The sequence below is a fragment of the Micromys minutus genome (genome assembly GCF_963924665.1).
Source record: "Micromys minutus genome assembly, chromosome: 31".
NCBI lineage: Eukaryota > Metazoa > Chordata > Mammalia > Rodentia > Muridae > Micromys > Micromys minutus.
The window spans coordinates 21,515,443-21,540,102 of record NC_137966.1 but is presented as its reverse complement, the minus strand read 5'-3'; the positions used below and the strand labels follow the sequence as shown (position 1 = coordinate 21,540,102).

Here is a 24,660-nt window from a genome sequence, read left to right as displayed (position 1 = left end):
CCTTAACTTTCATCTTGTCAGATACTGGGTCATAAGAGGAGGGTAAGGAAGACTCGCAGCACCCTTGTTACATAAACCCTTGTTCAGGGAGCTTGGAATATACAGCTTTCTGATTGTCGCCCATGCTTGAGTGTGCCCTTCAAGGGATGCAGCTGCGTGAGTCCCCCGCGCTCTCCCAAGGAACCAGTAAGTTCACTGGCTCACCAGTCTGGACTTAGAATTCTTACTCTGCTGTTGCACCAACTGGGGTAAACTGACACATCTGAGAATTAATGCAACCTCCAGAGAAAGCCCACATTCCCTCTGATACTGCATTATAAACACATCTTTTAATTTAAGAATACTGATTAGCACAGGAAACATTTAACTCGTGGAACTGTGCACGTGGTCACCAGTTACAGGGCAATGTTGTCAGTGTCCTCGCCAGTTATTGGCACTGTCGACGGTTACTGTAAACAAGATCACTTGGTTTGCACGAGGCTGCGATGCGCAATAGCTGTGGGTTCCTACAGTGAGCGAATACTTATGCGTACAGAGATACATAGGCACAGGTCTGTTAGTACATGAGTGTGCACAGTTTTGCATGGTTACTGAGCGTCAGTAAAAATTATAAAAAAAAATCCATTTATAATAAAAAGGGAGGAGATGCTAAGACTTGCCAGTACCGGGCCTCGTTTTCTGCACAACGGGCAAGACTGGTAAGAGCCGGTTACTAAACTCTACTGCACTAATGCATGATGGGTTCGTCCAGACCTTCCACACAGACGCACTTGTTTGTGGGTTCTGCACTGCCCACTAGGCTTCCTGGGTTTCCAACACCCTTCTCTAAGTTTCTACAATCTTGAGTTTTATGGGAAATTCTTTTCCTCGGACTTTTCCCAGCTAACCTCCGTACTCCTGAAGAGGTCATCTCAGGAATGAACTATACCCAAGTCAAGAACGTGCGGATAAATGCCTTACTTTTTGTTTTTTTCTTTTACATGGGAAGAACTGTCTCCGGACAAGGGGTGGACAATACATCTGGAGATGACTTTCCACAGAGATTTTCATTCTTCTGTCCAACATGCCCTGTGGCAAGAGGATGAAATACCAGCTGCTCCCTTCACTAAAGAACCATTTCTGCTTATGTCTTAGATGAAAACCCTTTGAACTTCAAGGACCTGCTGGAGTATTTGCACATGATACTGTGGTTCCCAGGAGTCAACATGCTTAAACCAATATGATGAAATAGGGTTTGGTTTGCACTTTTCTGGTTTGTTAAATAAGACCTTGAACCTTGGGATTTCTGGGTAGGGTTTGGCTCCCCAGGGCAAGGACTGAGACTATATACAGGTGTGCCTCTCTGCACATGCACAGGTGTGCCTCTGCACATGCACAGGTGTGCCTCTGCACATGCACAGGTGTGCCTCTGCACATGCACAGGTGTGCCTCTGCACATGCACAGGTGTGCCTCTGCACATGCACAGGTGTGCCTCTGCACATGGACAGGTGTGCCTCTGCACATGCACAGGTGTGCCTCTGCACATGGACAGATATGGCTCTGCAGATGCTTTCTGCTTCCTTCACCCTTCCTTGCCTTTTCTGCCTGGCTGACTCCTATTCATTCTGGAGACTTCTGCTCAAACATCCTTTCCCTGTGGAAGCTTGTTGGACTTGGTATTCAGAAATCCTTGCTGGCACACCTGCCATTCTGACTTCAACATTAGGGGTCTGTGGTTCCCGAGAGAGTGGGAGTCCCCAGGATCAGGGACTTTCTCTTATTTCGTGTTTGGTGCCTGGTGCTTAGCACAGGATCTGGAACAGCACAAATATTTCATGACGGTTTGATGACTGAATAAATAATGGATGTGGAAGTAAACGGGCTGGTGAGTGAGAGCTCACGGGGGAGAGGGAGGGAGCAGATCTCACCACTGATGGCAATGACCTCTAACATGGCTCTGAAGAGGGGCTGAACCTCGGACTGCAGGGCTGCGATGTGAACTGGTATACGTGGACCTGTCTGCGTTAGGCGTGTCAGCGCCTTTCTTCTTCGAGGCAAGTAAACTGAGGGCTGTGTCCGAGGAATCATGAAAGCCAGGTCCTTGGATGGTTCATCATTAATAGGGCTGAATTGGAAACCCTGGTATACTCATCCCCCCAGACAGTCAACGCGGGCACCAGGATGCAAAGAGGCTTCTGGATAAAGCAGCCCCCTGCAGTCTACATGTTAGATAAACACTGCCTCTCTGAAGGGTGAGGCTTAGGAGCCTCTCAAGTCAGGTCTGTTCTAAGAGCGTCAGCTCTGGCTGAGTTGCTGAATCCTGCATAAGCTGTTGGCTGTGGGAAAGCCCTATGCTCAGAAGTCCAGTCTGGGGGGAAGGGGCAAACCCAAGAAAACCATCAGGACCAGCAAGCTGCTTTTGCATGGTGGTGTCCTTGTGCCTTTATAATGAACACATTGCCCCTAATAGGAAGTCTAACAGTGGCCCTCTGGGATGGACTAGCCCTGCTCAGGAATGGAGGGAAGGTGGGTGGGTGAAAGATGAACTGTGGTGCTCCCAGGATGAGGGGTCACACAAGTCAGAGGCCCAGGAGATGGGATGTAGGAGCTCTGCTACCCGTGTTCCTCATCGGAGGCTCCAGAGGCAATTTCAGGTCTCGTGAGTCTCCTGGATACTCAGGATGTCATCTCTTTCCCACGAGTCAAGCTCAGCACAGGGTGGGGAGCAGTGACTAAACTGTTTGTCACTGACACCACTTGGAGATCCTCCAGGAACACAGGTCAGTCAAGGATAGAATTCACAGGCCCGGGACATCATCAGACACAGGGCTGAGTGGATACCAGAAGGCTCTCTACGCCTCCAAGCATGGTCCTTATCCCCCCCGCCTTGTCATCTTCCTGACAGCCATCGGAAGTCACGAGTGGGGCATGGAGCTAGGGATTTGGTGAGAAGTGACAGGAGTTTTGTTTATGAGGGACAAGAGGGTGCCATTATCTCTGATCCCAAGACAGGGTACTTGAGATGGGCAGAGAACCACCCACCTCAGATCATGTGTACAACTCTCGAGTGGCTTCTAAGAGATTAGCTGGTCCAGGGTAGAAAATATGGCCACATGGCCTTTTCTAAGACAGTGTTCAAGGCTTACACAGGACTTCTGGGCTTTCACCAATAGTCACCATTAGCTCTGCAGGGGGGCGTTTCTCACACCACGGTCCTCCCACCCACTCCTCCACACGCACTAACCAATGAGCCTGCCCCACAAATGACCCTTTAGTTTATGCTTTCGCCTCTGATAAACTTGGAAGTGAAAATATGAGTTAGGCAAACTAATCAAGTTGACACCGCTGAGACAGCGCTTTCTCTGAATGTCATGGAGGTGGCTTCTTTACTTGAAGTCTGCTAAGATGCCACTGAAAATGTTGAGAAACAGATGGGCGTGGTGGTCCCTGAAGACCAGCGTGGGACGGAAACGAATGGACTTGTCGCCGCAGCCCCCCAATACCACACCTGGAAGAAGAACAGGAATGGATCAGGAGTGTGCGGTTCTAGAGCCACATTTGGGAGGCGTGGTGGGTGAGTGGCCACTGTCATCCAGCCTCAGTAACACTCTCCCCGGGAGGCCCCTCCCCTCCCCTCCTCTCCCCTCTCCTCCCCTCCCCTCTCCTTTCCTCCCCTCCTCTCCCCTCCCCTCCCCTCCCCTCTCCTCCCCTCCCCTCTCCTTCCCTCCTCTCCTCTCTCCTCCCCTCCTCTCCCCTCCCCTCCCCTCCTCTCCCCTTCCCTATCCATCCTCATCCTTTTCTTTTCCCTCACCCACCCTCTTCTTTTCTTCACTTCCAATTCTGATTTCTGTTTTTTGTTTTCTTTTTTCCTCCTATGAGAGGGTCTCACTGTGTAGCCCTGGCTAGCCTAGCACTTCTTATGCAGACCAGGCTGGCCCTGAACTCACAGAGGCCTGCCTGCCTGGGATTAAGGCGTGAGCCACCAGGCCCAGCCCTCCTAATTTTGAAGGTCTGCTCTCCTCCTCCTGCTGGGTTGGATGGTAGAGAAATCTCTGGAGTAAGGAAACAGGCAAAGGCAATAGAAAAGCTCACACAGAAGGGGCCAAGCCATTACAAAGAAGGGAGTGCTCTGTTGACTTTCAGGAGGATTTCATCATTCCTACTGGGAATCCTTGTCTGGATTTTCACATTTAAAAAACAGTCTTTGAGACTGCTTTTCACATTTAAAAAAGGACCAGGCATGGTAACACATGTCTGTAATTGCAGCTCCGTGAGAGGCGGGGGCAGAATGATTCCAAGTTCTAGATAAGGCCCTATCTCAGACTGTAAATAAAAATGTGAAAGCTAGGCGTAGTGAAACTTGCCTGTATGCTAGTTGCTCCAGAGGCTTGTGAAGGAGGACTGCAAGTTCAAGGCCACTCTGGCCAATTTAATGGGACTCTTGTCTCCAAATTAAAAAGGGAGTGGGGATGGGGTGGCCTAAAACTGCACACCAAACAGCCTGGATTCAATCCCTGGAACCTACATAAAGGTAGGCGAGAACTGCCCCCTGAAGTTGTCATCAGACCTCTACTTATTCACCGTGGCGCATAACACATATCATACACACACACACACACACACACACACATACACACACACATATATATATCCAGAAACTTTAAAAGGGAAGTGGGGGTGGTGGGCAGTCTGTAGTGATAGCTAGGTATGTGGCACAGTTTTTGTCTATTACAATATGTAAAGCTGAGGTCTGCTCTCTAGTATTACAATAAATACAAACAAAAATATCCCAAACCTGCTAATTGTCCCTGTCCTATGGGGCTGCTGCAAGGACTTTGTAAGAAGGCAGAAGAGGGGCTGGAGAGATGGCTCAGTGGTTAAGAGCACTGACTGCTCTTCCAGAGGTCCTGAGTTCAAATCCCAGCAACTACATGGTGGCTCACAACCATCTTTAATGGGATCTGATGCCCTCTTTTGGTGTGTCTGAGGACAGCTACAGTGTACTCATATCCATAAAATAAATAAAGGAGATCGAAGAAAGGATTGGGATTGGACTTCAGGGTTAAGGCTTGCCACAAGGCCCTTGGTTCAGTCCCCCAGAACTAACAGAAACACACACACACACACACACACACACACACACACACATACACACACACACAATAGAAGAGAAAGGTCTGACTGGGTGCATGACCCAGAGTGGGTACTCAGATCTCAGTACAATATCCTCCCACTTAAAAAGATCTCAACGGGGGGCTGGAGAGATGGCTCAGCGGTTAAGAGCACTGACTGCTCTCCTAGACGTCCTGAGTTCAAATCCCAGCAACCATACGGTGGCTCTCAACCATGCTCTTTAGGTATGCAGATAGACACTCGTATACATAAAATAAATCTAAAACCAAAACAACCAAGAAATTCTTAATGGTTTCCCATAGCTCTTTAGAAAACTCCAGAGCACTGGAATTGTCCCACAGGCCAGTGTGAGGTAGCCTGAGCTGTTACCCAGCACCACTCCTTCTGCCTGTCTGTCTGTCCCAACTTACTTCTCCACTTTGCCTCAGGATGTCACATGCCCCTCCTCCTGTCCAGGTCATCACCCCCAAGTCTCCTCCCCCCAGGGCATCATACACTACCCTGCCCACTGCCCAGGGTACTGTTCCTTTCCTCGAGTTGCTCATCCCTCATGCCTTAAAGGAAGCTCTTTCCTTGTTCCCTGGACCGAGGCAGATGCACTGTTTCCTATCTGCTTTCCTGATAAACCCCTGCATCCTGGAGGAAGGGCTGCTGGTTTCAATGTGCCCGTTTTCACCGGTAGCACAGCTTGGCTTCTCAGTGGACGCCTGCGACAGAAGAGTGGATGGAGAAATCTCTCCTGGGCTGGTGGGGTGTAGCTCAGTGGTAGGGGCTTGCCAAGCCTGTATGAGGCCCTGGGTTCGATGCTCGGCACTGAATAAGGTGGGTGTGGTAGTATATGCCTGTAAGCCTAACACTGGGGAAGTGGAGGCAGCAAGACCAGAAGTTCAAAGCCATCCTCTGTCAGCTACATAGCAGGTTTGAAACACGCCTGGGATACATGGCACGCAGCCTCAGAAATACAGGAAAAAGAAATAGATGAGGAGAGAGGGAAAACGAACCCCACGGCAGGTTTTCTTCCGAGAAAGAAAACGGAGTCTGTTTACCCTCTGTATCTCTAGTTCCCCCACCCCGCCCCTTACCTTTGTTCCTGGCAATTAGGATGAGTTTATTCCGTATGGCTTCATCGGGCGTGTCGAAGGAACAGAAGGTGCCCCGTCCTCTCACTCGGCTGATGAACTGGGGGTACTGGGCCTGCAGCAGGAAGACAAAGTGAGGTTGAAGTTGGTGCTGCCACGCCCACATAATTTTTATGAGAGTGCTGGGAATCAAGTCTCAGTCTAAAGCCCTTGCTGGCCTAGAACTTGTTATGTGGACCAGACTGTCCAACATGCAGTGACCTGCTTTTCCCTCCATCTCTTCAGTGCTGACATCGCTGGAGAGAGACAGTCCTGGCATATCACCTACTCGCTAAGTTGATGACCTAAGTAAAACACATCACTAAAGGTAACTTTACCTAGTCCAATTTGCTCTTTATCTGGCTTCTAAGTTATCATTTAAAATGATAGCTGTGAGCCAGGCACAGTACCATACATCTGTAATCCCTGGACTTGGAGGCAGAGGCAGGAGGATGGGGAGTTCAAGGTCATACTTGATACATATAAACTTCAAGGCCAGCCTGTGCTACACGATACCTTTTTTTTTTTCAATACAGTAAAAGAAAAATTGCACGTGTGTCTTGCAACAGATTCCACTGGACAGTACAGAGGAGGGAATTATGGCCATAAAAGCATTATCGGGGAATCTTCTCAAAAGAACATTTGAATTTGATGTCAAGAGATAACGAGGGACGAGGAATGGGGTTGAGATGGAAGAATGGGGCTGCCTAGTTTTGTACCTGCAGAGGCCCGGGGACTTAAGAGCAACATAACTAGCTCTGAATGGCTGGGCAGTGAGGTCAGTGTGTTAGCATTTCCTCTAGGCTCTGCCCAACAGTTACCTAGCAACAGCCAGGTACAACCCAGGCTCACATATAAAAAAGACTGTTGGGGGCTTTTCTCTCTTCCTCTCTTTCTTTCCCTGTCTCTCTCCCTCCCTCCCTCCTTTCCTCCTTCCCTCTCTCTATCTCCCTCTCCCCCTCCCCTCTCCTCCTTCTCTCTCCCCCTCCCCTCTCCCCCTCTCTTTTTCCATATGTTTCCAGGTGGCCTCTTCCCTTCTTTCTCTGTCCTTTCTTTCTGTCATTCTCTGTCCCCTTTCTTTCTCTGCCTCTACTTCCTTTCCCAGACCCCCTTCTCATGTCCCAAACAAGCTTCGTTTTACATTAGACCCATCATATGGCTGATACCTTGCAGAGATGCCTCAGCATGGGCCTACTAAGGCACCCCCTCCTTTCTTAACGTGCCACCAAATTGGGACAGATACCTGGAGGTCCAGCAGCCCTGTGAGTAGGGTCTTCCCGGCATGGGCCACGTTGTTGAGCAGGTCTTCCCGCTTGATGATGTTGATGACCTCAGCCAGCAGCAAGTTCTTGGATGGGTCCCCCAGCCAGGTATTGAAGATCCGGTAAGGCTAGAACGAGACCCGGGGAAGAGCTCACACATCAGAACTTCACAGGGTCTGTCCCCACCCCTAGGCACGGCTTTCCCTGCCTCTCAGTTTTGATTCTACCCCTTCATTCTGCTTGTTCAGACAGGATTCTGCAGGTCTCTATGAGGCCCCCAACTGCCCAGGAGAGAAACTCCGTTACAGGATAGCCTTTAGCTGAGAGGTGGTTTGTTTTTCTTTCTTTCTTTGTTTTCAATTTGATGAATTCAATGAGTGATTCTTGAAGTTCCTAACTGTCCCCTTGCCTCCCCTGCAAAAAATAAAACCCAAAACCTGTCTCTGTGTTAATCAACAGTGAGAACGGTCCTGGGAGTGTCCCTGTTGTCTCTGCTGAACATGAGCACTGGGGAGACCTTGTTCCCACAGGCTGCTTGCACTGTTAGGGTCTGAACCTGTCACTGGCTTCTTTGGCACCTCCAGGTTCAACCGGCAATCCGTCTTGCACTGTGTCCACGGAGAGCTAGAAGCTGTGAACTTCTGGCAATGGCCATCCTGGCCCATCATTTCTCTGGCTTGTGCTAGGGAGATGCTTCCTCTCCTGACAGTCCTTCATGTGGCCAAGCCAGTCCTACTGCTGGCACCTGGGACCCGCAGCCCCAGGCCACCTGACAGCATCCACAGACACTGAACTTTGGAAGCTGCTTCTCAGTCACTGTGCATGACACTCAGAATAGCCACAGGAATTCCCCTCCTCCATACCCCACTGGCATTATAGTGCTGGGTGGCATCCGGGATAGGGGACTGCTCTCCTCTGGGTCTTTGAGGGACTGCTGGATTGCCAGGCAGAATAGGCTTTGCTTCCTTTGTTACTGGTCCCACAGCACCAACTGCAGGTTGTCCAGGCAAACGTCCTCCGTCACAGTAGTGAGATGCTCCACCTGAAACCAGTGAGCCACGCCTCCCCTGTGTGGTTCCCACAGGAGCTCACGGAGAAGCCCCTTCACGTCCCATCTGTTTTTTGGCGAAGGAAGGCACAGTTTCCATCAGAATCTACCTACATTTGACCCTCACAGGCGCAGCTTGCCTCTAGCGGGATGTCTTACTTATCTACCAGTGCATATATGGTCTTCCCACCACCCAGCCAGAGCTGCGTGACGCCCAATTGGAAGTCGTCATAGTTTGGCCTGCACTGATGGTGCTTCCTCCTTGGAGGTGCCTGGCTCAATGGGGCTAGGGCAAGGCTGTGATCCTCTGGGCCTAGCCAGAGCCAATCAGTAAGCTTCAGCTTTAGGGAAAGACCCCGTCTCAAAAAAGAAGATGGACAGCTCCTAAGGAACAACACTGTACCTCAGTCAGGTAGTCCCCAGGCTGAGCAACCTCACATCAAGCCCTGCCCCCCCTTTTTTGTATATGTATGTATGGGCATGTGCATGTTCCTATGGGTAAACATGCCTATCTGTGCATATGTGTGTGGAGGTCAGAGGTCAACCTGGCTGAAGAGACTCTGTCACTAACAGGCTCAGTGACCTTGGAGAGTGCTGTGGTTTGAATCTAAAATTGTCCCTCACAGGCACACAAGTTTGAAAATGTAGTTCCTAGAAGCTGGTGGGCCTTTAAGGACTGGATTCTTGCTGGAGGAGGTGGGCACTGGGTACCCATTGTAATGTTTTTATCCTCCAACTCCATTTCCCTTCAATCTCTGAGTATGGGTACAGTGTGACTAGCCATCTCCTGCTCCTGTCCCCATGCCTCCTGTCACCATGCCTCCCGTCACAGTGAATTACATCCCTTCAAATTGTAACCTTGAACAAACTCTTCCCTAAGACACCCTTGTCAGGTACTGGGCCACAGCGAAAGGAAAAGTAACTATGGTAGAAACTTAACTTCTATATCGGTTCTGCCCTTAGTAAAGCATTACACAGATCATACAGGCTCCTTGGTTAGATTGTGTGACTGAAGGGACCATCAGAGACAGACAGGCACAGAGTAGCCACTCTGCATCATTAGCTACTGTCATTATTATTGTATGTGACAGCAAAGGAAACCTATGCCACCCAAGAATGTCCCTGGGTCCCTTAGGTATGAAAAGGGACCAGTCATGTGCTCGTAACAAAGCTGGGGACACTCACAGCACTTGGTCGAAACTCCTCCTTGTGGAAGAAGCCCCCAGTCATCATCTTCTTGCTGAATGACATCACATCGGCTGGGTCATCCAAACCCCAATGTTCATGGGCCCAGAACTTGCCTGTACAGCCTCCTCCAGTCTGAACCTCGTCCACCAAGAAGGCACAGCCATGCTGTTCCGAGAACAGGGGAGGGAGAAACAAACAGTTGTAAGCCTCCAGGGACTCCCCCATTACCCCCAACCCCTGCAAGCTGGAGCCCAGCTGTGCACCTCACTCTTGCGTTCTAAACTGTTAAGGTCGAGCTCCATTCCTCAGCTATGCAGAGCAAACCAGAAGAGTTTGGATCATAGCTGGATCCGAATATGCTCTGAACTGTCCAGATGGAACAAAACCAGAACATCTAACATGCCCCACACCCTCTCAGAGCTCTGCTGCATGTGGATGCAGTCCTGGGAATGACTGCATCGGGAGCAATATGTGCAAGCTTGAAGCTGAGAAGTCACCCTCTCTGAGACAGATGCCACCTCCTCTGCATTACCTAGATCCACTAGTGTCCCACCGTTCTTATCTTTGCACTGGCTAGTTTTGTGTGTCCATTGTACATACACCTGTTACCATGTGAATATAAATTCTCCCACAGGCTCACGTGTTGAGTGCTGTCTCCTGCCAGGGTGCTCTAGGAAGCTCTAGGAAGGAGGATGTAGCCAGAGGAAGTAGGCCATTGGGAGGTGGGTCTCTGGAGAGTTAGAGCATCTCTCGCTCACTTCCTGTCTCATCATTCCCTGTCAGCGATGATGTAATGGTTCTTCTCTGTCACATGATTCTGCTGCCACAGTGATATACCCAAGCACATGGGGCCAAATGCCCTGAACCCTCAGAAATAGAATAAAGTCATTCTTTCCTCTGGGGGCTTGCTCTGTTTAAGTTAGGTATTTGGTTGCAATGATAAAAAGCTAGTACTTACAAATGCCCAATCCACTAGACTAATGAATTGATGTCGGCACTGCCCATTTTATACCTGCTGACTATACCACAGAGGACTGAAGGGCAAGGCAAGTTCCAGAAAGAGAAGAAAGGCCGAGGCTGTGTCAGGGGTCTCCTAACTGGACAAGTCCCACTGGTGGGTCTTACGTCAACCTGACACACAAACTTAACTTATCTGAAAGGAGGGAATCTTAACTGAGAAAATGCTTTTATAAGATCTGACTGTTGGCAATTCTCTTAATCAGTAATCGGTGGGAGGGGGCCCAGCCTACTGTGGGTAGTGCCAGCCCTATACTGGATGTCCTGGGATCTATAGAAGCCAGGCTGAGTGAGGCATGAGGAGCAATCCAGGAAGCAACATCCCTCCGTGGCCTCTACTTCAGCTCCTGCCTCCAGGTTCCTGCTGCTCTGTGTGAGCTCCTGTTCTGGCTTCTTTAATGATGAACAGCAACATGGAAGTGTAAGCCAGATAAGTCTTTCCATTCCCACCTGCTTTTTAGTTCTGGTGTTTCATTGTAGCAACAGAAATCCCAAAGAAGACACCTGATTAAAACAGTAGTTTGGGGCTGGAGAGATGGCTCAGTGGTTAAGGGCACCACTTGCTCTTCCATAGGACCCTGGTTTGATTCCTAGAAACCCACATGGCAGCTCACAACTGACTCCAGTTCCAGGGGCTCTGCTGCCCTCTTCTGGATTCTGAAAATACTACAGGCACATGCACAGACGTATATGCAAATACCCGTACACATGGAATAAAATAAGTAAATAAAAACGAAACAAAACTCCATTAGTTTGGAGGCTGGTTTCGTTTGTTTCTCAGTTGTTTCTCACTCTATAGCCCAATCTGGTCTTAAACTCTACATACCTAGGCTAGCCTTGAACCTGTAGCAACCTTTCTGCCTCAGCCTCCGAAAGCCAGGATTGTAGCCATGAGCCATCATATTCCATACAACTTTTCTGTTCCTTCAGTGCTGAGAACTGAAGTCAGAACCTTGTGCATGCTAGACCAATGCTTTACCACTGAACACAGCTCCAGCCCCAGAGGCTGATGCAGCAAAAATTACTTTACATAGAAATTACTCATGCCTCCCAATTCAATCGTGTTCCCCACCTTAAGTGGAACCCAGGCCCCTGTACAAGCTAGGCAAACCCAACCATTGAACTACACTCCAAGTTCCAATACCAGCTTCTCTGCCCTCACTAAAGCCAGTCAGTTCCTGCGCATGTGTACGTTTTTGTGGAGCCCGAGGAAGAAGTGGAGACAACTTTCTGCCCCAGGGAACCCAGAAACCCTGTGGTCCTGTCCAGCCGCATTCCACACACACTCACCTTCCTGGCTATGTCTCTCAGCTTCCGGAAAAAGTCATCTGATGCGTGGTTGTCTCCACCCTCAGACTGGATGGGCTCCACGATGATTCCAGCCACTGTTCTCTTCTTTTTCCGATATTTAACAATCAGATCCTCCACCTAGAACGGGGAAGGGGAACAGGTCGCTTGCAGAGCCTTTGGAACAGGAGTAGATTCCATGGGGGCACTGGGATGGGGGGAGGTGTCTATGAACCCCTTGAGATCATATTGAAAGTGTGTCCGTGGCATTTCCCATGACAAGCGTGGGACCTATTAGGAGCCACACTATGTATGAGAATGCGATCCTTTGTTATTGGGACTAATACATACGGAATGAGGAATTTAGCTTCCTGAAGCCTCCGTTTATTGATCTGTAAGTGGATAAACATATAGCTCAGCCTGGCCTCAAATTTGTTGTATAGTGCCTGAGCTGGTGGTGCGCCCCTTTAATCCCAGCACTCAGGAGGCAGAGGTGGGTGAAACTGAGTTCAAGGACTGAGTGGACTACAGAGTTATTGATCTGATAGAGCTATACTGATATATCTGATAGAGTTTACACTATAGTGTAAACCTTTTTATTAAATAGCCCTGGCTGTGCTGGAACTCACTATGTAGACCAGGCTTGGCTATGAACTCACAGAGATCCACCTGCCTCTGCCTCCCCAGTGCTGGGATTAAAGGGGTGTGCTATGAAACCAACCGTAGACATGTACTCTAGATTCTCCTGTCTCTGCCTCCAAATTCTGGGATTTACAAGCGTGTGCTATCATGCTAGGTTTTCCACATGGACATATTAGAACAAGCCACTGAAAAGGTGGGCAGAGCCACCTCTCTAAGCTTGTCACTGCTATTTCCCTTGCTGTGCTAGTCCTGCTGGTGTGTGGGGCTCTCGGGCAGACAGAGATAGAGTCTCATCTGAGAGGCTGTCGCAAAACCTATCTGCAGGGAAAGCAGCCCCATGGTGGCTGTGTTGTGGGCATGAGGACCGTGTGGGCAGAACACTGGTGCTGACTGGGGAAGATGGCCCAGGGTGATAAATCATCCCTGGCTCGGAAATGGTGTACTGGGTCATAAACCACTGAACTAAGCATTTGAATCAACAAACTATGATATGATATGATATGATATGATATAATATGATATGATATGATACGATACGATATGGTATTCAGTCCCCAAGTGATTCTGTTTCTGGAAGTCTTGTTCTGACTTGGGTATTATCTTATAGATGATGACCAAATGGTACCATTATAGGTTACTAGTTGTTTAAGTATTCAAAAGAAAAAAAAAGCCAAACCCCACACTCAAGTGGTCTTTATGCAGAACTAACACAGTGTTTCGAGGGTTTAGTATGAAGAACAATCTCACTACTACTTTAGAAAATATTAATTTCATGTTGAGATCATATTTTGAATATAGTAAGTTCAATAAAATGCTCTGTTCTCACCCCTGGAGTCCCAGAACTGGAGAGCTCGAGGCAGGAGAATTTCTGTCTAAAGCCAGCCTGTTTGAAATAATAAGTTTCAGGGCAGCTTAGGCTAGAATCTGAGACTCTGTATCTCAAGAAACAAATAAAAGGTGCTGTTGAAATAAATTTTTATCGATTTCTATTTATTTATTAAGACAGGATCTCATATATTCCGGGTTGGCCTTGAATTCACTATGTAGCTGAGAATGAGCTTAAATTTCTGACCCCCCTAAGTGCTGGGATTATGGGCATGTCCCACCACGCCTGATTTTATGTGGTGCCCAGGACTCTGTGAGTGCCGGGAAAGCACTCTTCTAACCTTGCTCCACCCTAGTCCTCTGTTTACCTTTAAAGCTGTGGTAACTAAGAAATCTACAGTTACTGATGTGACCCTGAGCCACGGTCTTGTATCTTTCATTCACTACTAAATGCCCACCACTCAGCATGATGCTTAGTACCTGGTAGGTGTTTAATTTAGTTATTTATTATTGACTGAAATGGTGAATGCTCAGGAGGAAAGCCAACAGAGTCACTTGAGTATCCATCCAATAATAATCCAGTACAGAAAATACAGTCACTGTGGGTCCAGCCACAAAACACTTCCTGTACTAGTCCATTTCCTGTATGAGACAGATTAAAGGGGCTGTTTCTGGAGAAATAGAGATGGGGAGGCAAAGGACTGCAAGTCCTCATTCCTTCTACAGGGACAACCCAGGAAACATAAAGAAGCCCTAGAACTTGGGGGAAGAGTGCCAACTGCAGAACTGGACCACAGAGCCTTTCTTTTCTTTTCTTTTCTTTTTTTTTAACCAGACACCATATTATTTAAAATAAAGCTGTTATCCCTTATTTTGAAGTCACTTAAAGACGTTCCCAAAGAAATGGCGAGAAACTGGTACCAGGCATGGGGGAATAAATGCTAGGTAGTAAAACAATGCCTCTTGGGGGCTGGAGAGATGGCTCATTGGTTAAGAGCACTAGGTGCTCTTCCAGAGGTCCTGAGTTCAATTCCTAGCGCCCATGTGGAGGCTCACGACCATCTATCTGTGATGGGATCTGATGCCCTCTTCAGATGTGTCTGAAGAAAGCTACACTGTACTCATATACATATAAACATACATAAATCTAAAAACCCAACCAAGCAACAGAACAATGCCTCTCGCCTCTTCCCTTACAGGTCTCCAGGGGGAGCATCACCCTTCTCCTGCATTTGTCTTCTGGGCTCAGATTCTGGATGCTGAAACAGAGATACTGGAAGGAGGCTGTGGGGGACCCAGGTTACCTCTTCTAAGCAGCGAGCCTCCTCTTGCTGGTTGTCTGTCACGAACTCCTCCAGGGGGTATTTCAGCCGTGGGAATGGAGCAATGGGCCAGTCAAAGGAAGGGATGTCAATCTTGTGAATTGCTTTGGAGTGTGTGGTCGCTAAGCAACCTGAGCCCAGCAAAACAGAAAAGCAGATACTTGGCTTGGGTCAGTAACATACAGTGTCCCTAAACAGGGTATGGTGAGCTTTTCAGCCCTGTGCATGTAGAACCCTTCGATAGTGTGCCTATGTACATTTGTTTTATGATTTATTACAAATTAGCCCCCGAAGAGGAGAGACAATGGTTCGAATCCCTGCTCTGTCATCAAATGGACTTGTAAAGTTTCTCTCATTGCCGAGCCACAATCCACATTTGCGTATGGGCATACTCATCTCTCTCTGGAGGGAGCTGGGTTACAAGTCTAGACACATGTCTTCCCTGTAGGAAGGGCAGAGGGGACATTTTAATATTCTATGCTACTGTCGTTATTTTACCGATGTGTGTACACGTCTGTGGGACTCTATGTCATGTGAGTGTAATGTCTGAGGAGCCCAGGAGAGGACATGCCACCTCCTGGACTTGAGCTTGCAGGTGGTTGTGAGCCCCCTGAAATAGGTGTTGGGGATCAAAGCTTAGGTCCCCTGAGATTATCAAGCACTCTCGACCCCCGAGTTCTCTCTCTAGCCCTTTGTACTCTATGTCGTAAGAGTACATTTGTGTTTTGTGTCGTAGAAGGGAATCTACAGCCACACTTTTTCTTCAAAACTTTAAAAAATATTTTATTTTACACACTCGAGTGTTTTGCATGTACTGCGTGCTGTAGGAGGTCATCAGATTCCCTGGACCTGGAGTCATGAATGGTGTGAGCTACCATCTGGGTGCTGGGAACTGAACTCAGGTCCTCTGCAAGAGCAACAAGTGCTCTTAACCACTGAGCCAGCTATCTGTCTGTCTGTCTGCCTGCCTGCCTGCCTGCCTGCCTGTCTGTCTGTCTGTCTATCTATCTATCCATCCATCCATTTATCATATCTATCTATTGTGTACCTAACTATCATCTATCAATCTTTTATGTATGTATGTATATATGTATGTATCTATCTATCTATCTGTCTATCTGTCTGTCTAGGTGTGGGGATGTGCCAGAGTGTGCATATGAGGGTAATATGACAACTAATGGGAGTCCAATACATCATGTAGGTTCTGGGGATCAAATTCAGGGCAAGTTTAGTGACAGGCACTTTACCCACTGAGTCATTTGCCCCAAGTGTGCACACTGCAATAGCCTGCTGTGTACACTGCTAACAGTTTGCTCTGAGTTAACCTTTGGCCTGGGTGGTGCACTGGGAGGACTGTGAGGCTCAGCAGGCTTGAGAAATATGAACGCTGCTGTGCAGGGAGAGCTAACAATGAAGGGAAATTTCGGGAGATAAGGTTTGGACAAATACCAGCATCTCAGAGAGGAGGCTGACTCCTGACCAGAGGGCAATGCTGAACTTCAGAATGATTGATGCCTCCGTTCTTACTCCCTGTAAGACATGCTAATGCATGCATGCACACATGTGCACACACATGCAACTATGCACGTGCACACTGGTCTTTTCTTACCCATGGTCCTCCCGTGGAAAGCACCCATGAAGGAGAGGATGCTGTAGTCTGGGCATCCAGGACTCTGGAATGAAAAAAAGGTAGATATTAGTCACCATGATGAGCACAGGGGAGTGCGTGTGTGAATGTGTGTGTATATGTTTGTGTGTGTGAGTGTGTGTGTATGTGTATATAAGTGTGTGAGTATGTATGTATGTGTGTGTATGTGTATATATTTGTGTGTGTGAATGTGTGTGAGTATGTATGTGTGTATTTGTGTATATTTGTGTATGTGTATGTATGTGTGTGTGAGTGTGTGTGTGAGTGTATGTGTGTGTGTGTATGTGTGTTTGGTGTTTGTTTAAGTATGTGTGTGTATGTGTGTATGTTTGAGTGTATATATGTGTATATGTGTATATGTTTGATTGCGTTTGTGTGTGAGTGTGCATGTGTGTGCATGTGTGTGAGTGTGTGTATATGTGTGTGAGTGTGTGTGTTTGAGTGTGTATGTGAGTGTATGTGTGTGTGTGAGTGTGTATGTGAGTGTATGTGTGTGTGTGAGTGTATGTGTGTGTGAGTGTGTGTATGTGTGTGTGAGTGTGTATATATGTGTGTGTGTGTATTCCCAGTATTAAACTCAGTCTATAAAGCTTGGAAGTAAGCAGTTTTTCCGAGCCACCTCTCCAGCTCTGTACCTACCTGGTTAAGCATGCAGGTTTCCAGCTCCTCTTTGGAGAAACCTCTCTGCCCTCGCTCCTTACTCTGCCGAAACAGAACACAGTAGATCAGAGACAGGCTGGGCTAAAAGAGGCCCCGCCCTCCTCCACCAAGGTGATGCTTAATCCAGACATCTAAAGTATTTTCTTAAGAGTTGACTTAATGTTCTATCCTGACAAGTCTAGGTGGACACATGACGCTAATCGAGCTTGCCATCAAATAAAGGCAAGTGGTGCTATAGGGTGCATTAATATTTGTCAGCCATACTCAGGGGTTGTTGAGATGGGACAACTTATGGCAGGAAAAGTTGAGACTATAGTCCTTCCGGCAGGAATGAAAAGACTTGGCTGCCAGGCTATTAAAATAATTGATTCCCCAGAAACTGAAATTCCCCCAACCCAGGGTCTCAAATTGTGAGAAAGACGACTGAAGCCCTAAGGACAACTGGAAGGGAAACATGTCTCCTTGAAATGGATTTACAAATCGTCAGCACCATACAGGAGAGCTTGGAGCTGAGACAATGGCAGGGTGGAACCACACCCTGACCAGGATTGCCTAGTCATAGAGATCTCTACCCTTCTAGTTAAACCAAAGTCTCACTTCCGGACCTGGGAGACAGACTGAGGTGTGACTAGAACTTTTCATTTGTCCCTCTTCCCAGTGTGAGTGTGGGTGCTCCTGCGCCATAGCTCACCCGGTACCACATGAAGATGGTCTTGAATGCGTTCTCATTGGAGCAGGAACCGCAGGCCATTGTGATGAGCTGGGACATGCCTTTGGGCGCCACCTGCAGAGGGAGTCCACTATGAGTAATTTGGACTGTTTCTATCCTGGAGCAGAATCTTCCAGCACTGGTGGGAGGGCTGAGGGAGGAAAGGAGGGAACCAGAATGCACCAGAAACAGCAGGTTGGAAGAGTGGGCTCAGAATGTTCCGGGGTGGAGAAGCCCAGGAAGAGCTTTGAGGTCAGCCAATAGGAAGGAAGGCAAAGAGAAACAAAGGTCAGCGGAGCCCAGGCCAGTGTGATGTTAAGCCTGTCCTTCTCAGCACTTGCTGGGACCACACGGTGGGACTCTCCTAAATTCAAATAAAGTGTGTGTGTGTGTGTGTGTGTGTGTGTGTGTGTAAAAACAGCAGTCCCTTCTGTGCTTCTGTGTCTCCTGAGACACCTGTACTTCCAGCATTGTGGGCTGAGGTCCTCAGTGACTTTATTTCCTATGGCAAGAACTGAAGGGAGGTGCAAGGAGGACCCCCCACCCCATTCTCATCTCAGGGCAGGTACACATTTCCCCAGGATGTCCTTTGTCCTGCACACAAAACCCCTGCTTTTCTTCAAAAGACAAATGAAAAATCTTGAGGACTGGCAATGAGGCTTGGTTGGTAGAACACTCCCCTAGCAGGCACAAGGCCTGGGTTCAGTTCCCAGCCCTGCACAAGTGGGGGTGTGGTGGCACACTCCTGCAATAAAAAGATCAGAAGTTCAAAGCTGTTCCTATAGTAAGTGTGAGGCTATCCTGGGCTACATAGGCCTTGCATTTGAGGCCATTCTGGGCTACATGAGACCCTGTTTACACACACACACACACACACACACACACACACACACACACACAAATTATGAAAGAACCAAGTAATAAAGTGGCCATTTTGACAAGGCTATCTTTTATATCTTTCATTCAAAACATTTAACATTTTCCATTTTCCTTCCTTCCATCCTTCCATCCTTCCATTCTTCCTTTCTTCCTTCCATCCTTCCTTCCTTCCTTCCTTCCTTCCTTTTGAGACTGCTTCATATAGCCAGACAGCTACAGCAGCAGCTGCCACCTGCCCACCCATCCTAGATGGCTATGAATCTCATCCTTTCTTGCCTGCCTGGGCCACCTCTGAGGACAGACAGACAGGCTGGAAACTGGTGGTGGTGGGACTACAAACATGGGAGGAGTCATCCCCCAAACTCACCGACATCAAGGACTCCCTGAGCTTGTTCACAAAGTTCTCTGGAGGCAGGATGCCCAGGGCGGGTCTGTTGATGAAAGTGCTCTGTAAAAGAACAGGCGGCAGACATGACCCAAGCCCTCTTCCACATGGTACCTTTACACAGTGGAGGCATCAAACGGGCTCTACAATGCACTGCAGGCTCATCGGTGTTATTTTAGTGGTTTAAGTTCTCACACAGCACAGCTGGCCTGCTGCAATTCGATAGTTTACTTTAATTTTTTTTTTTAAAGTCAGGGGCTGGAGAGCTGTCATGTCAGGTAAAGAACTGTGTAAATGTGAGGACCTAGGTTCAGATCACCAGATCTCATGTAAAGTGTGTGGTGTTGTATAAAGCCAGATGTGATAATGAGTATCTATAACCCCAGTGATCCTATGTCAAGACGGGAGGCAGAGACAGGAGAATCCTTAGAAGAGCAGGCTAGCCAGTCTAGAGTGCACAGAGGGGGACAAGAGTCTGTGTCACAAACAAGACAGAAGACAGGAACTGACATCTGAGGTTGCCCTCTGATCTTCACACGTGCTGGAGTACATATGGGTGCATGTGTATGCACAAGTGTGCGTGTGCATGAGTGCTTACACATACCCACACATGCACTACACTTGTGGGACTTCTAACTAGAATGTAGAGGTATGTTGGTGGAGCTGGCTAATTAACTAGAGAAAAAAAGCCAGAACACCATAAGCCATCTATCCCCCATGATTCCATTTTGCTAGATATGAGTCCAGAGAATTAATTTCCTCTGCAAGGAAATTGACAGTGTGAGTCAATGCTGAACTGATGCTATTCACTCCTCATAGGTGAGAAGTGAGGGGTTCTGGGAAGGGATCAGTCGGCTCAAGGAGGAGTCTGCCCTGCCCTGTGGCTTCTGGGCTGGACCACAGGCTGGGGAGGTAGAACGAACCCATTTGCAAAGAAACAGGACAAGTGCATTGACTTTCTGGTTCTAATAAAACTGTAGCTGCAAATGGCCTCTGGCTGGGAGACGGAAGTGCAAGCCCCTAGAGAGGCAGGTGCCTCTAAAAGTAAAATCCCATATTAATATGCCTCCAGGGTCTGGGGCCAAAGCTCAGGTGGTAGAGTTTGCCTATGTGGAGGAAGCTCTGGGCTCCATCCGCAGCACCACATAGATCAGGTGTGCTTGCACACATTTGTAACCCTAGAACTGGGGAGGTAGAGGCAGGAAGATCAGGAGTTCAAGGTGATCCCCACCTACAAATGGAATCCAAAGACTGGCTACATGAGACCCTGTCTCAAAAATCCCCAAGCAAAACAAAGTTTAAAGTTATTCAGCATATATAACCACTTAAAATGAAGCCTCTACGATTTTATCTTTAAAACCGAGGGAACAAGTTTTTCCTGTCTTTGCTCACAGGGATTCTAGAAACACTCCGAGAGGTGGCGACTTCCTACCCATGACCTTCCTCTTTGCCCCACCCCACCAGGAGGAGATGATCCCAGACAGCATGCAACAGAGAGACCAGGGTGGAAGCATGGCGTATCTGGTCACCTCCTCCCTGGTAGGCACTGGACAGGACCTTAGGACAGCTTGTGACTGGTAGATGAACAACTAGAGCAGTGGTTCTCAACCTGTGGGTCCCATAATACCACAGGGAAGCCAAGGACACAGCTGGGGGTTGACCTGGAGCCCAGATCCCTTCCTCGTCCTGGTGCTGGAGTTGTCCCTCATGCTAATGACCAAACACAGGTGCAGTGGTCCGAGAACACAGCAGTCCTAGAGAGTCCCCTGCACCAGCAGAGATGGGGGAGGTCACAGGGGCTGGTCAGGGGAACGTGACGTGGAAGTGGACTACGAAAGGGTTCACACCAAACGCAACGTGGCACCTTGGCTTGGATTCTAGGGCACACCACGAAAGGAGAGGAAGACTGGGGAGTTCCAAGTGAGGCCTGTGGCATGGCCCTGCTGTGAGTTAACTTGAATCATTTGGGAAATGGCCTTAACTTCAGCAGCAGCTGGAGAAAGGAGACAGGGACTAGCTTTGCAGTCTGTAAATCAACAAAGTGTTCTCTTGCTATGACTAGGAACATTCACTATAAAAAGGAGGAATCTGTCAGGGTGTGGGGGTAGCTTCCTACCAAGTTTAAGTTCAAAGCCAGCCTGGTGTACACAGAGTTCTAAGCTGAGGATATCTCTGTTGGTAGATTCCTTACTGGCCATGCACAAAGTGCTGGGTTCCATTTCCAGCACTGCAGAAGCCTAGTTATGGTGGCTAGCAATTGCAAACACTTGGGAAGCAGAGGCAGGAATCTCAGAAATTTAAGGCTATCTTTAGTGACGGAGGGAAGTTGAGGCCGGTCTAGATCATAGGAGACCCTTTCTCAAAAACAGACGGATGAACCAAAGCAAACAAGTACTTCCTGGAACATGGGGACATCTTGGACACTTGCTTCTTTTGAACATGATAAAATGGATGGAAAGCTCAAGGCACATCTAAACAGTGCTACTGCTACACTGTGGGACAGGGAATGTGGCTTGGGCCAGTAGAAAGGGGGGAGGGGCAGATTCATACTTCTGTTTCTTTCCCTGCTTTGTGACTTCTCCCTGGTGTGTCTAGGAGACATGGAGGGGGGCAGGAAAGATGAGTACTTTTTTTCCCACTGCTAAGGACCAGAGAGGTCAGGCAGTTTGTCCCAGGACACACAGAACCGCCTCCAGTGTGGGTTTGCTAGCTTCTGATAGCATTCTGGGTCAGGCATTCCACCGACCTCTGCTCAGAAATGCTAATGCTGGGTACACATTTGCTTGACACAGCTGAAGACCTTGCTCTGTAGACAGGGACCTTAAGAAACATTTCCTTCTGGGTCTGGCCTGCTCACGAGGCCTGTGAGAAATCAGGAACGTGACGAGACCAGGCTGGGAGCAAACTGCTGCCATGGGCTGGGGGGTGGGGGTGGGAAGGCCTCCAGAGAGAGACCGGCAGGCAGGCAGGCAGCTTGATTGCCTATCTGGGCCCAGAAAAGATGTGGGGGTGGTGTTCTTGCTCGACAAAGCGTGACATTAAGAACAGAAGATATCTGGGACATGTGGCCACAGAAACAAATGAGGTTAGGTTTCTAGAAGGTTTGCCGTCTTGGGGTGCAGTAAAGGGAGAACTGTTCTTGGCTGTGTAGCCTTGGGCCAATTACTTAACATCTCTGAACTTCAGGGTCTTCATCTGCCAATGTGGGCACCGCTTGCCAGGTACTGATAGAGAACCTTCAGGAGGGAAGGCATTGGTCGAGTACAGGACCCTTGAGGTAAGTCTCAGCTGGGGAGTGCCTTACTAGGCCCACTGTTTGAATCCATCCCAGGAGTAGGGAAGTCAGCCACAGCCATTTCTCAGTGTGACCATGCACAGGCAAGGCCTGATACACAGTGCACAGTGAGGGGAACTGTATTGGGATGGCCTTAGAGACATTAGAACTGGGACTCAGACAGAGTCAATGCGACAGTATCCATGTCTTCGCTGACACGAAATCACCAGACTGTGATTCACAGTGGTGCTGTTGTGGCCCAAGAGGGTTGACGAGAAGCCAGGAGTGGGCTGGGGGTAGATGGTGGGTAAAGATCTTCTTGGGCAAACATGAAGACCAGAACCCAAGCAAATGCTTGGTGGGTTTGGTGGCCCACCTGCAATTCTAGCTGCAAAAGACTATATGGAAGACAGGGTCCCATAGCAAGCTGGCTAGCAAGACTTTTCATATCTCCTAGTGGGGAGGTAAGGTGAGGACCAGCCTTGCCTGGGTGAGGTGTGGCGGGTATGTGGGGAGACAGGCAGTGTTCTTCTAAGAACAGGGAGAATCAGAGTCCTCAGGCCTTGACGTCAAGCGTTGGGAGGACTGCCTCCGCAGGCAGCTGACACTGCAAATATGTGTGACAAGTTTGTTGACACATTTGCTCAGCACCAGCTGCCGAGGCATCTGGGATCCGCACAAGTTTTGAAACAAAGCAGCTTCGAGCGTAAACACATCCCCTGTGCCTTTGGCTTTATTGGCCACCTTCTCAGGATGCCCTTTGTACCCTGCTTAATTAACTGGGCACAAGGCTGTCCTCTAGTCTCTCCTAGACAGGCAGCTCCTCTCACGCCCACTGATCATGGCTCATTCAGGAGATCCTCAAGTCTGAGTTAAAAAAAAATGTATGTATGTATATGTATACATATGTATGTGTTTTTTTTTTTTTTTTTTTTTTTTTTTTTTTTTTTAATAACAGGCTCTTCTGTGGCCCAGGCCAGCCTTGAACTTGTTATCTAGCTAAGGATGGCTTGAAACTTCTGAAATCATTGTGTCTACCTCAGAGGGATGGAATTAGTCATGCACAGCCACGCCCAGTTTCCACAGCGCTAGGGACTCAGACGTAGGGCTTTGAGCAGGCTAGGCAAACACTCTTCCAAGAGCCACACCCCCAGCACAGGCACAAGTGGAGTTCGGTTCTGGACCAGATCAGGGCTTTTGTTGGTCCCCTGATTTCCATTAAGGATCAAGTTTCCCAGCATGAGTAGACAAGATGTCCTCCTCTGAGTCACGCAGAAACTCACACACACTAAGTGTCAGATAGGACCTAAAGAGATGAAAATCCCACCCCAACCCCGATGTTGAGAGGAAGGGAAATCAGTAAGTTTGCCAAGTGGCAGGATCTGCAGAAACAATTCTGCTGCTGGCGGGTGGAGTCCCCACTGGATATGGGCTCCATCTTCCTGACGGAGAGCATCTTCCTGAGAGTCCCTAAGTGGAACTAGCCTCAGGAGGTAGACCAGCTCGATGCCGCATATTCACATAGGTAATGCCATGAAGCCACCAGAAGGGACAGTCTCCTGTCCACAAAAGGATGAATAAGGATGAAAGTCCTCATGATACTTTGAGAAAAGTAATCAGACACGAATAAAGAGTACATGGGACAGGGAAGAGGGGTGACCCAGGTGTCTTTAGGAGATGGCAGCAGTGCCTGTCTCATTTGGATGGAGAAATCATAGCCCCCATAAGGTCATATAGCTGAGGGTGACCTGTTCTGATCCCTGTTACTATTTGTATTTTCTCAGTGGGAAGTGAACCAAGTCATATTCTGTCATCTAGTGCAGATTTATCGTGGTGTCTGTTCAGCACGTCCACATTGCAAGAACAACCGCAGGATGCTAGACCCCAGGCCTGCCTGCCACCCACAGGACAATGCCTATGTCACCAGGAAGCTGCCACAAAGGCTCCTAATGGGCTCACTTGGGGGATGGTTCTCTATTTCCTTTGGGCCCAGTGTGAACCAATGAGCAGAGGAGGAGACTTTTATTACCAGCTGGACCGTAGGCTTTAAGGACCAAGAAGAAAGGAATCTACCAGCAGGCTGACTGAGCCTCAGGCACATAGAGAGCTTCCAGATGGGAGCCGGGGAGGCTTGTCCCTAGAAGCAGAATCCACAGCTGGGTTCAACAGACCCCTGGCCTGAAGCAAAGGCCACCTACAGGCACTGCTCTGAATTTATTGTTATTTTGAGACAGGGTCTCATGTAACCTAGGCTGGCTTCAAACCTGTTACACAGCTGAGGAC

At 48.5% G+C, this 24,660-nt stretch overlaps 1 protein-coding gene across 1 annotated transcript in view; it reads right to left on the bottom strand.

Annotated features, from left to right (window-relative positions):
- Positions 1 to 362: 362 nt before the first annotated feature.
- Positions 363 to 24,660, bottom strand: part of ABAT (4-aminobutyrate aminotransferase) — an 88,332-nt gene continuing 64,034 nt past the window's right edge. Inside the window, exons 7-16 of the mRNA XM_080942064.1 lie at positions 19,086 to 19,166; positions 17,822 to 17,914; positions 17,110 to 17,172; positions 16,432 to 16,495; positions 14,805 to 14,953; positions 12,037 to 12,174; positions 9,727 to 9,894; positions 7,475 to 7,621; positions 6,196 to 6,307; positions 363 to 3,488 (exon numbers count right to left, since the gene is read on the bottom strand). Coding sequence (XP_080798190.1) covers positions 3,367 to 3,488; positions 6,196 to 6,307; positions 7,475 to 7,621; positions 9,727 to 9,894; positions 12,037 to 12,174; positions 14,805 to 14,953; positions 16,432 to 16,495; positions 17,110 to 17,172; positions 17,822 to 17,914; positions 19,086 to 19,166 — 1,137 coding nt within the window. The 3' untranslated portion in view covers positions 363 to 3,366. The remainder of the gene's footprint in view (positions 3,489 to 6,195; positions 6,308 to 7,474; positions 7,622 to 9,726; positions 9,895 to 12,036; positions 12,175 to 14,804; positions 14,954 to 16,431; positions 16,496 to 17,109; positions 17,173 to 17,821; positions 17,915 to 19,085; positions 19,167 to 24,660) is intronic.